The sequence below is a fragment of the Schistocerca americana genome, chromosome 4 (assembly GCF_021461395.2).
Source record: "Schistocerca americana isolate TAMUIC-IGC-003095 chromosome 4, iqSchAmer2.1, whole genome shotgun sequence".
Lineage (NCBI taxonomy): Eukaryota > Metazoa > Arthropoda > Insecta > Orthoptera > Acrididae > Schistocerca > Schistocerca americana.
Window position 1 is genome coordinate 540,346,999 of NC_060122.1, and position 13,033 is coordinate 540,360,031.

The following is a 13,033-nucleotide window of genomic DNA, read 5'->3' on the forward strand; positions in this document are numbered from 1 at the left end:
TATCTGAAACAGAGGCACGAGCACAGTGTGCAGCAAAGTTCTCGGCAAGTGCATTTGCGTCAGTAGATAACACTCCATTTATATGAATGCCAGGGGCACCTGTCAGTGTCTGGTAGCCAAAAACACATCTGATCTTCAACCAGACTTGGGAACATGACATATGGCACCCAATGGTTTAGACATACCTCTCCCAACTCTCCTCTTTCCATCTTTTTATAAGCTGGCGAACGCGGGCACGGAACCTTTTAATAGCTATTAGGTGCTCCTGGGAAGGGTGCTGCTTATTTTACTGCAGAGCCCAACTACGCTCTTTAATGGCCTCAGCGATTTCCAGCAACCACTAAGGTACGGTCTTTCAGCATGGGCAACCTAAAGAGCAAGGGATCACGTTTTCTGGTGACTCGCTCAACCACCACATCATTGTTACCATGTGGGGTAGATTCAACAGTAATGGCAGGTATGAAAGCTTCCCAGTCTGCCTTGTTTAAAGTCCATCTGTGTAGGTGTCCATGGGCATGATGCCGAGGGAGTGACAGGAAGATGGGGAAATGGTCACTATCACACAAGTCATCGTGGGCTCTCCAGTGGACAGATGGGAGAAGTTCTGGACTGCAAAGTGATAAATCAATGGCCGAGTAAGTACCATGAGCCACACTAAAATGTGTGGGGCCCCCAGTATTTAAAAGGCAGAGTTCGAACTGAGACAGTAAATTTTTGACATCTCTACCTCGGCCAGTAAGCATGGTGTGACCCCACATGGGGTAACGAGTGTTAAAATCTCCCAAAAGTAGGAAAGGCTTACGGCATCGATGAATCAGTGCAGCCAATATGATCAGCAGTACTGCATCATCTGGAGGAAGATAAACGTTGCAGACAGTTATTCCTGCGTCATCGTTATCCCGACAGCCACAGCTTCAAGAATGGTTTGAAGGGGGCACAGGTTCACTGCATACTGAGTTCAGGACATACACACAAACACTTCACCTGATACACTATTATATTCACTACGGCTCTTGCAATATCCCCTATGGCCACGGAGGGCAGGGGTCCACATTTCCAGGAACCAGGTTTCCTGGAAGGCAATGCAGAAAGCAGGTGTAAGGCTTAACAGTTGCCGTAGCTCAGCCATGTCGTGGAAAAAACTGCAGCAATTCCACTGTAGGATGACATTATCTGATTGACTATTGGTATCCATTCCTATTGTGGATGAGGCATCAGTGAGATCCAGGTTCTCAGGGGATGCTAAAATCTTCACCTCATCCTCAGATGCAGAACCGGAAGGGGTGGTTGTGTTGGAGCTACCGGGTCCTGTTTCTTAGCAGTCTTCTTCTGGGTTTGCTTGGCCTTTCACTTCTCTTTAGGGGCTTGCATAGAGGACTCCTCCGAAGCAGCTTCAGGCACAGTGGAAGACCGTGAAGCTCTTTGTCCAGCAGGTTTTGGCTCCTTTAAGCACTGGAGAGTGTCCGCTGTGGTATTGGTGGAGACCTTGGAAGAGAGAGTCCCAAGAGACCCCTTCCACCCGAGTGGAGCTAGAGAACGCTGTTTCTTCTCCGACTGGGGAAGGGGGGGAGGGGAATTGATGTCCCCTGAGTTTGAGGGGATATTGCTCCCAAAGTAGATGCTTTGGGAGCAACAGAAGAAGATTTGCCCCCTAACGCCAAGGGGCACATGTATTCTGGTGGCCTAAACGGCCCACTGTTCGAGACACAGAGCGTGGAATTACCATCACCTGTGATAGTGATGTTGAAAATAGCTGCAGCATGTGTGGAAGTCAACTCAATGTGGTGTAATTGTTAAATTTACATTTAGCCTCTTGGTAAGTCAACTGGCCCAGGGTCTTGTACTCCACTATTTTCCTCTCCTTTTGCAGTGCTTTGTAGTCTGGTGAGCAAGGGAAGTGGTGCTCTCCACAGCTGATACAAGTGGGAGGAGATGCACATGGAGTATTTGGATGCAGTGGATTTCTGCAGTCTCAACATGTAGCACTGGAATTGCAGTGGGGAGACATGTGCCCAAACTTCCAGCATGTAAAGGACCGCATAGGGGAAGGGATGTATGGTTTAATGTCACAGCGGTAAACCATCACCTTGACCTTTTCAGGCAAAGAATCACCCTCAAAGGCCAAGATGAAGACACCAATAGCAACCCTATTGTCTTTGGGTCCCCTGTAAGTGCACCGGATGAAATGAACACCTCGCCATTCTAAATTGGTGCGGAGCCCATCGTCAGATTGCAAGAGGAAATGGAAAATAATCCCTTGGATCATGTTGAGGCGTTTATGGGGAATGACGGAAACAGGAATATCACCCAGTTGGTCACAGGCAAGTAAGGCCCGGGACTGGGCCGGGGATGCTGTCTTAATCAAGACTGCACTATTTCTCATCTTGGACAGCAATGTCAATTCCCCAAACTTATCCTCACGATGTTCAACAAAAAATTGAGGCTTCGTAGGTAGAAAGGAGTCCCCATCCATTCTGCTGCAGACTAAATGCCAAGGCGAATGTGGCTCTTTTCTTTCTGTAGCCCTACATTCCTCCCATGGAAAGGCGAGTGAGGGAAACGTTTTAGGGTCATACCTGTCAACATTGTATTCGATCTTTCCCTTCTTAAAAGACTGCCGGCGCCGTACAGTCACCAGGAAGCGATAACTTGGTCCGTTTCATTGCTGGTCATCCACCCTAATGCCACCCACTCTGATCAGGGCCTCTCCCCATGGGCACCACCCAGCCACAGCAAAAGGCCACCTGGCATGACGGCCGTTACCAGGAGTCCTGATGCCCAAAGAAGACGGGTGTCTACTCCTTGGCATACATGGGGAGTTTGCAGCTCAGGCATAAGCAGTGTGATACCTATGTTGTCAGGGGGCTACCACCAAACTGGTACATGACGGCCCCACCACAACGGACTGGCTATCGTGTTGGATATTGGGTGCACAGATATCCAATATTGTCATGGGGGCGAAAGAGGACAGGAGACAACGGAAGAAAATGATGTACCCCAGAAAGAGTCCTCGCCCAAATAGTTGAACTGCAGGTGGAGATACAAAGCAATGACAAGAAGAGGTTCCGGAGATCAAATATAATGGCACTGCAGATAACTGGTGCACCACATAAAGATTCCTTCCCCATATGGTATGCACTTCTGTAGAATTTGGAAAGTGACAGATCAAATCATAAAATGGGTCCTGAACTTATAGGGCCAAAAAGTCACCTCAACAAGCAGGAATACTGCGGGCCTATTCCAATCCCCAGACCCGCAGGGGGCTGGAAGAAAGTGCTAACACTCACTTTAATAAGCATTAGTCAGAAAATGTTGTGCATTGTGTACACAAATGCACCACATACTGGTACCAAGTTATGAAAAAAAATTGTTTTACCCTGCTGTACCTATGTTCCTACGTTTGAATTTTACTAGCATATAACATATAGTAATTCAAATTACGTTCAGTTAGGTTAGCACTTTCTTCTACTGACCCCTTCATGTATGGCCATGTGTCCTGACACTGAAGTCAGTTATTAAAGAGGCAAACTTGTCTAGGGACCACATCTACTATTACACAAAAACAAATGGTTTAAAAGGTAATAGCATAATTGTGCTGGAGGTCTGCTTTCATTAAAGACATCCACAACATTTATACAATGCTGTTGTAATGCTAACTACTGTGACACATGAAGAACCACACTTTTTTTTTTACCTATATGTGATTCTTCTGAAAAAAATTATAAAACAGAATAAAAAGTGTAAATGAATGAAATGAAAAAAATGTACCATGATCCATAAACACAGTAGATATAATGCAGTTGTTGAAAGACTGATTTACCCCCACATTATAGCACAACTATAGTATGTCAAGAGTGAGCTGTGGAATCACAAACTATGCATGGGTAGCTCAGAAACTTCACTCAAACAGTAACCAAAAAATAGCACTATAGTAATTCCAATAAAATAATGTACTGCACTATGGCACTTAAAATACACTACAAATTACATGATTATTTACAACACCGTCTCCAAGCTACTATAGATTCATTTTTCTATTGCTTTAAAGAAGTCAGTTTTTTTTTTTCTTTTGTGAATATTGCTTTTGTTCATCAGGTGCAAGAACTAAATATGGTTTGGTTCACTTTACCTATCCATTCACATAATTACTTTATTAATACTATCAAATAGTTTATGTAAGCTGGGATCATCATCTATGTTCTCTTCTTCTTCCTCATCTCAAACCATTGTACCACTCTCATTTCGTACAGAATCAATAACAATACTATCAACCATGACCTCTGAAATTGGAGCCTCGTTGTCAATGACTGCCCAATGTTCAAGCATTCAATATCAATACTGCACTCCAGAGTGTCATGTGTTGACTGAATGCTCTTAATGTTGAAACCTGTGTCACTACATTCTTCATTTGTTGCATTTCCTTCAATGGGACACTTGTTCCAACAATTCCTACTAGTCGTAAGACTGATCATTAGACATGCCAGGCCTACTGAATATACAACATTCTTCACGTATAAAAATTGATGAATGTTTCCATTTCCTCACCTGAATTTACTATTGAAGTGAAAAATTCATAACAACAATGAGTATTAAATGCTTGTACGATGCCCTGATCCAGTGGCTACATTAATGCCACTGTGCATGTAGGCAAAAGTTTTTATTTTCCATCTTATGACTACAACACATCAACAGGTAGGTGAGCTTGATAGTGATCAAAGATTAGTTGAGCTGCTTCTCTCAACTTACATGATCTAAAGGTGCTTTCTTACTGACATATCAAAGTCTTCTTGAGACCACTTTATGGAGATGTTCACATGTAATCCAAATATTCTTTGAATGAATGTAAATGAACTGTAATGATTAAACAGTGAAGAGCCAGAGAAACTAATACCCCTGCCTAATATAGTACAGGGCCCCCGCGAGCACGCAGAAGTGCACAACACAATTTGGCACGGACTTGACTAATGTCCGAAGTAGTGCTAGAGGGAAATGACACCATGAATCCTGCAGGGCTCTCCATAAATATGTAAGAGTACGAGACGGTGGAGATTTCTTCTGAACAGCATGTTGCAAGGCGTCCCAGATGTGCTCAATAATGTTCATGTCTGGGGAGTTTGGTGGCCAGCAGAAGTGTTGAAACTCAGAAGAGCATTCTTGGAGCAACTCTATAACAATTCTGGACACTATCCTGCTGGAATTGCCCAAGTCCATTGGAATGCACAATGGACATGAAGGGCTGCAAGTGTCCAGACAGGATGCTTACGCACATGTCACCTGTCAGAGTCATATCTAGACGTATCAGAGGTCCCATATCACTCCAACTGCACACAGCCAACAACATTACAGAGCCTCCCCCAGCTTGAACAGTGCCCTGCTGACATGCAGTGTCCATCGATTCATGAGGTTATCTCCATATCTGTACACATCCATCCGCTCGATACAATTTGAAACGAGACTCGACCAACCAGGCAACATGTTTCCAGTTAACAGTCTAATGTCGGTGTTGACGGGCCCAGGCAAGGCATAAAGCTTTGTGTCGTGCAGTCATCAAGGGTATACGAGTGGGCCTTAAACTTCAAAAGCCAATATCGATGATGTTTTGTTGACTGGTTCGCATGTTGACACTTGCTGATGACCCAGCATTGAAATCTGCAGCAATTTGTGGAAGGGTTGCATTTCTGTCACGTTGAACGATTCTCTTCAGTCGTCATTGGTCCGGTTCTTGCAGGACCTTCTTCTGGCCACAGCGATGTTTGAGATTTGATGTTTTACCAGATTCCTGATATTCACAGTACACTCCTGAAATGGTCATATGGGAAAATTCCCACTTCATCGCTACCTCAGAGATGCTGTGTCCCATTGCTAGTGCACCAACTATAACACCACGTTAGAACTTGCTTAAATCTTGATAACCTGCCATTGTAACAGCAGTAACTGATCTAAGAACTGCGCCAGACACTTTTTGTCTTATACAGGAGTTGCCGACCACAGTACCACATTTTGCTTGTTTACATCTCTCTCTATTTGAATACGCATGCCTACACCAGTTTCTTTGACGCTTCAGTGTATATTTACATGCTTGAACTATATCAGGCTTTTACTTTTGCCTTTTCAGATTATGGCTACCAGATTTATTCGTGGCAAAGAGGGGGGTAATTGTGTCTGTGTTCATCATGAAACCCGAAGTGCCATTTCATCAGAATTATACACTTGATGATGATTTAAATTTTCATCTAACAGTACATTGTGTAGAATTACAAGAAACTGTAAATCACAATCGAAGACAATATTTCTCATTTAACATACATTTGGCAAATTCCATGGTGACAGTTCTCATCCATCAGAAGCAATAAGTTCCTTGGTGCCATGTAAATCAAACAAAATTTTGTAACTTGGGCTTTAATAATTGGCCTGAAAAGTGTGATACTACATTGTCCAGTTACAGTAACTACCTGTCAATAACACCTTTTGCTGGGAAAACCACTGTGGGACATGCAGGGAGAGAGTCAATGAGGTTCTGGAAGATACCTACAGGAATGTGGAGCCATGCCATCTCAAGTGCAGTAGTCAGTTGCACTAGGTTTCTCAGCTGAGGATCCTGGCACGAACAGCCCAACTGAAATGTGGGGCTGGGTTGTTACATAGGAGGAAACAATGGGTATGACCAATGCGTAGACAGCATAAAACAGTAGACTCCATTGGAGAGGAGCAGAAGGAAGAGTGCCAAACTGCAGTGCGGAGTTTATTGCTATGAGCAGTAGTGCACCAGATGTCATTTCACTTTTGGGCAAAGAGAGATTTGATGTAGATCCACAAATCCGCAGCTAGAATCATGAAAGGATGTGGGGGTAAGTATCTGTTTCTCTAGCCAAACCCTGGGATGCCCACATGACTTGGTACGCAGAGAAAGACAACTGAGCAGACGGCACAACCAAGGGCAGAGAGAAGGTCATGGATAGCAGAGACCAAGGGTGACAAGATTAGCATTGGTCAATTGCCTGCAGGCTGATCATTGAGTCTGAACAAATTAAAACACTGCAAACGGAGGTCTGAGAAACGAAAAGGAGGGTTCTGTGAATGGCTAGAAGCTCTGCTATGAACACACTATGTGATCCCAGCAGTAAATGGTGCTCGAGGCCAGTAGGAGACATGAAAATGTATCCCACCTTATCAATTGTCTTAGAACCGTCAGTGTAAAAGAACTCTGAAAGGAAGGCACATACAAGATGCCAGAAAACCATAGGAGCAACAGAGATCTTAGGACCCTGGAATAGATCGGTCCTAATCCGTGGTCTAGGCACCATCTAAGGGGGGATGTGGGAGGAAAGACACGGGGTGCATTCCAGTGAGTGGAGATGGAGGTCCCAACAGGGGGAAGTGAGACACATGCCAACCAGCAATCATACCCGCGGGCGGGTGTAAAAAGGGAGACATCCCTCGTTGGCAAAGAGCACAGGGTACAGGGGATGGTCAGGGAATTGACGAATGGTGATTGCATAAGGAACCAGGAGTTGGCTCCAACACTTTTGTAGAAGGGACATCCCCACTTCTGGGAGGAGACTGTCAATGGGACTAGTGCGAAAGGCACCAACAGCCAGATACACTCCACAATGGTGAACAGATTCAGGAAGTTTTAAAGTGGGAGGAGCTGCTGTGCCATAAACCTGACTACCATAAACTTTTCTGGACAAGACCAGAGCACGGTAAAGATGGAGAAGAGTGGAACGGTCCACACCCCAAAATGTGTGGGCCAGGAGTTGGAGAGCACTAAGTTTCCGCATACATGTAGTTTTTAGGTGGCGAATGTGGGGCAGCCATGTCAGATTGTTATCAAAAATAAGGCCCAAGAAACAGGACTGTGCTACAGCATTGAGGAGCTGGTTGCTTAAATAATGCTATGGATAAGGGTGTACTGTGGGTCAATGACAAAAATGCATAACCTGTGTTGTGGAGGGAGAAAACTGAACCTGCTGGATGGCACCTTGGAGCCAGTGCTAAGCAGATGCTACCAAGTGGGAGCTGCACCAGATGCAAAAATTGTTGTACAATGCTGGTGTAACCAGATGCCCAACAGATATCACAAGCCCATTGATGGCAATGAGGAAGAGTGTGACACTTAGCACAGAACCCTGTGGGATACCGTTCTCCTGAATTCGAGGGGAGCTGAGTGAAGTGACAACTCGAACCTGGAAAAGCCAGTGAGATAAAAACTCACAGATAAAAATTGGAAGGGGACTATGGAAGCCCCAGTCACTAATGACATCAGACGGAACCAAAGTGCAGACCCCACTCGATGTTGCCCTGGAGGCCAGCACAGTTCCGACACAACACCCGATAATCACGAAATGTTGGAGAGTGGTCATCATGGAAATGTGTTTCTTGAAGAATAGGAGGAGACAAAATATTGCATTTCTGTCAGGTGACAATAGTATTCATTCAATTCCACTGGATGATCGTGTGGTGAGAGTCCAGGTTAGACGTAAAGAAGACAAGAGGTGGTCATGTCATCTGGCCAGTAGTCGTCACTGACAAAGATGGGGTGACATTCATAAATAAGATATCAGACTCATGTTGCAAGGAGGGAAATGGCACCTCCAAGAGGCACCAGGTGGGCCCTTACGTTTCTTCATCTTCTCTTTTTGAGGTGGAGGAGGGCAGGCAAGATCTAAAACCGAAAGAGAATGGGTGGCCTTGGGATGCACAGATGGCACGTCTCGTGGCCAAGTGGTGATAGGAGTCCTCTGGCCCGAGAGACGCCAGGCAGAGGGGTCCTGGGTGGGAGCCTGATCACCAGCAGGTGCCAAAGAAGGGGGGCACTACTTCTGCTGGGGAGGAGGAGTTGCTCCCGGATGGGAGGTCTCAGGAGCTGCAGCGGAGGGTGATGGGGCTGGGGTAAGGAAGAGGTAGGAGGAGGAAATGAAGTAACACAGGCAAAAGTCGAATTGACACACACAGGTGGCAGAACACAGGGGCTTCCCTCATGGATTGGGTGTCCAGTCAGCACACAGAGGGTCCGCCGTACAGCAGGAAGACATATGCCTAAAACGCAAGCACCAAAAGCATCGCATTAGTGGAGGGATGTACGGGTTAATGTTACATCTGTAACCTTGACCTATTCTGGGAGGGTATCCCCCTCAAAAGCCAGAATAAAGGCACCAGTATCGATGCGGTTACCTTTGTGACCCTTATGCACATGTCGAATAAAATGAATGCCACGCCACTCCAGATTAGCCCGGAGTTCCTCTTCAGTTTGCAGGAAGATGTCTCTATGAAAACCACTCCCTGGACAATACTCAGAGATTGGTGAGGAGTAATAGATACTGGGACATCACCAAGACAACACAGGCATGAAGAGATGGGGATTAGGTGGCAGAAGCAGCTTTGATCAACACGGAGACCGACCGCATCTTACTAAGAGACTCCACTTCACCAAACTTGTCCTCGATACTTTCCACAAAAAACAATGTCTTTGTGGCGGTGAATGTGCCCCCATCTGTACTAGGGCTGACGAGGTAATGGGGAATATGTTTCAGCCCAAGATGGTGAGCCTGGCCCTCCTCCCATGGGGTAGCGAGGGAAGGGAAGTTTGCTGGGTCATACGAAGAAGCTTTGAATGATCCTTCACCATTCGAAGAGATAGCTGTTGGAGAATGGCCAGGTTTCTACAGCTTGATATAGTTCATATGCCAAGCATCTGCCCTGATACCACCCACTCTGACCAGGGGCTCTCCCCATGGGTGCCATCCAGCCAAAGAAAGGGCCGTCTGGCACGTGGCCATTGCCAGGAGTTCCAATGCCCAAAGATAAGCAACCACTCCTTGGCATACACGCAGAGGAAACAGCTCAGGTATTAGTAGTGTGACCCCTGTGTTGTCAGGGGGCTCAGCCACATGGGTACATAACAGCCCCATCACACGGATTGGCTACAAGTGCTGGTGACATAGCAGGGTGGAAGGAGGCTACAATGGGGAAGAGAGGGGAGAAGGAAGGGGGGAGAGGAATCTACACTGCAGATGCTAGGGAGAGAGTTCTTCCCCAAATGGCTCATACTCAAAACAGGAAATTCAGAAGTGGAGGTCCAACCTCAAACAGGGACCTACCCAACACCAGAAAGGATGAAAGAACAGGCAAAAGGAACAAAATTGCAATCAATACAGCAAACCAGGTGGACAGCAAGGTTGATATAAATCAGAACACCAAGAGGGGAAGGAGGGAGCAAAGGGGAAGGAGAGAGGATAGGGAAGGAGGGCAGGGTGAAGGAAATGTAGCCAGGGAAGGAAGAATTGGCTGCAATAGCTCGGAGCCCTGTGTGTGCCGAGCACGAACTCACGGAAGAACTGCGAGCCCCCTGAGGGGAAAGAAAGAGGAAGCCGCCAGGTAGAATTTTGCCCAGAGCATAACTTAATTATAACTAACATTTGGTTTAAGAATCATGAAAGAAGGTTGTAAAAAGTGGAAGAAACCTGAAGACACTGAAATGTTTCAGATAGATCATATAATGGTAAGACAGAGATTTAGGAACCAGGTTTTAAATTGTAAGACATTTCCAGGGAAGATGTGGACTCTGACCACAATTTACTGGTTATGAGCTGCAGATTACAACTGAAGACGCTACAAAAAGATAGGAATTTAAGGAGATGAAACTTGGGTAAACTGGAAGAAAGAAGAAGAAATGGCAGCTTTGAGAGATTAAATAGTGAAGGCAACAGGGGATCAAGTAGGTAAAAAGACGAGGGCTAGTAGAAATCCTTCAGTAACAGAAGAGATATTGAATTAAACTGATGAAAGGATAAAATATGAAATGCAGGAAATGAAGCAGGCGAAAAGGAATACAAACATCTCAAAAATGAGATCAACAAAAAATGCAAAATGGCTAAGCAGGGATGGCTAGAGGACAAACGTAAGGATGTAGAAGTATGTATCACAACGGTAAGATAGATACTGCCTGCAGGAAAATTAAAGAGACCTCTGGAGGAAATAGAACCACATGTATGAAAACCATACAGATGGAAAACCAATTCTAAGCAAAGAAGGGAAAGCTCAAATGTAGACTGGCAATGGCAAGGAAAGAAGAGAAATTTGTTAACGTGGCGTATAGAATTAGGTGTCAGGAAGTCTTTGCTGAAAGTATTCGTATGGAGAGTAGCCATGTGTGGAAGTGAAACGTGGACAATAAATGGTTTAGACAAGAACAGAGTAGACCTTTCGAAATGTGGAGCTACAGAAGAATGCTGAAGATTAGATGGGTAGATCATGTAACTAATGAGGAGGTACTGAATAGAATCGGGGAGGAGAAGAATTTGTGGCATACCTTGACTAGAAGAAGGAATCAGTTGGTAGGACACATGCTGAGGCATCAAGGGATCACCAATTTAGTATTGGAGGGAAGTGTGGAGGGTAAAAATCGTAGTGGCAAACCAAGAGATGAACACACTAAACAGATTCAGAAGGTTGCAGTAGTTATTCGGAGATGAAGTGGCAGGATAGAGTAACATGGAAAGCTGCATGAAACCAGTCTCTGGACTGAAGACCACAACAACAACAACAACAACAACTAAGATAAATATTATGTGACTGAAATGTGAAACTCAGAAAAATTGTTCAATAATTATCAAACTGAACTTTACACTCACCATCTTGTAATGGCATCTTCAATAGAATTTGTCAGCGCATGTCCTAAATGAAGAGATCCAGTAACATTGGGAGGTGGAATTATCATCACAAACTTTCCTTTTGGATTTGTTGCTAATATATCTTCTTGCTATTGGAAGAATGAAGAGAGATTAAAACTGGTACACTTTAAAGCTTCATTCTTTAGTATATAAAATATACATTCTAATTGTAAACAAGCCTATTATTACTTTAATAATGAAATATTCTACATAATCATAGTGAAGAAATTGTGCTTTTCAGAGTGTTTGTAGTACCATCAAATGTTGGTCCCTATGTAATTCTCTTATAAAATGCAAATATATGCCTGTTTGTCTTCACACATGCATCAATGTTTTCAGGCAGTCTTTATTTCTCTTGTATAGGTCCTACAATGGAGACAGAAAACTTATCAAATACTGAATCTCTAAATTAACTCTTCTATTGGACTGGAAATGCCTTTCATCAAGCAATTTGCCCATGTCTGTCCCCTAAAGCTGTTTACAACAAACTCTTATGAAATACTAAATAAACCAGTTAAATTCACATAAACTACTGGGATGTCCATTAATTACCTTCAGGCAGCACAACTCAAAACTGTGCCACTTTTGAGTATGGTAGTGATCGAATGAAAAGTAAAAACGAATATAGAAGGAAAAATCTATGCAGAAAGAATACGAACAAAGTAAAATGACTAAACAGTATTGGCTAAGTCTCACAAAATTAGCTGTGTCTTTTGGACAAGAACTATCCAGATATTCACAAAACTCAATTTAAGAAACCACAGAAAACCTAAATCTGGATACCCAGTTGGGAGTTGAACCCAGCTCATCCCAAACGCAAGTCCAGTGTCCTAACTACTGTTTCACCTTGCTCCACATAATAAACCGAAAAACAAAAATTTTTCACGATTGACCAGTGATTATGCCAGGTTTTAGTTTCACAAGAATGGGGACATGAGAATGGAGATATGAACTCAAAACCAGTCTCATAAAATTAAATATAAATAAATAAAATAAAAACAGCAGAGTTTAACTATGGAACTACTATTTAAATTAAACACAAATAAAAAAATAACGAAAAATACTTTATTGGTTTCCTTCTTTGAAAGGAAACAAACAAATAACAAAAAACACTATTTCTAGCTGGGTAAACCAACAGTTCCTTCTTTGAAGAGAAGAGAGAAAATGCAACAATGGCACAGGTAACCCAGAAACCAGGTTCAGAGGGATCCACAAAGTATGATGAGGAAGTGTGTCCAGAATAAAGAAAATGGTACGAGATAAATCGGGAGGTCAAAGATAGCAAAACAATAAAAACACTGCGTCAGCTTCAGTTAAAAGATTGTAGAAGGTAGTGATAGACTAAGGAGTAAATATAAGTG

At 43.9% G+C, this 13,033-nt stretch overlaps 1 protein-coding gene across 1 annotated transcript in view; it reads right to left on the bottom strand.

Moving 5' to 3' along the window:
• LOC124612550 (valine--tRNA ligase) overlaps positions 1-13,033 on the bottom strand; it is a 208,721-nt gene that overhangs the window by 179,734 nt on the left and 15,954 nt on the right. Inside the window, exon 3 of the mRNA XM_047140825.1 lies at positions 11,634-11,761. Coding sequence (XP_046996781.1) covers positions 11,634-11,761 — 128 coding nt within the window. The remainder of the gene's footprint in view (positions 1-11,633; positions 11,762-13,033) is intronic.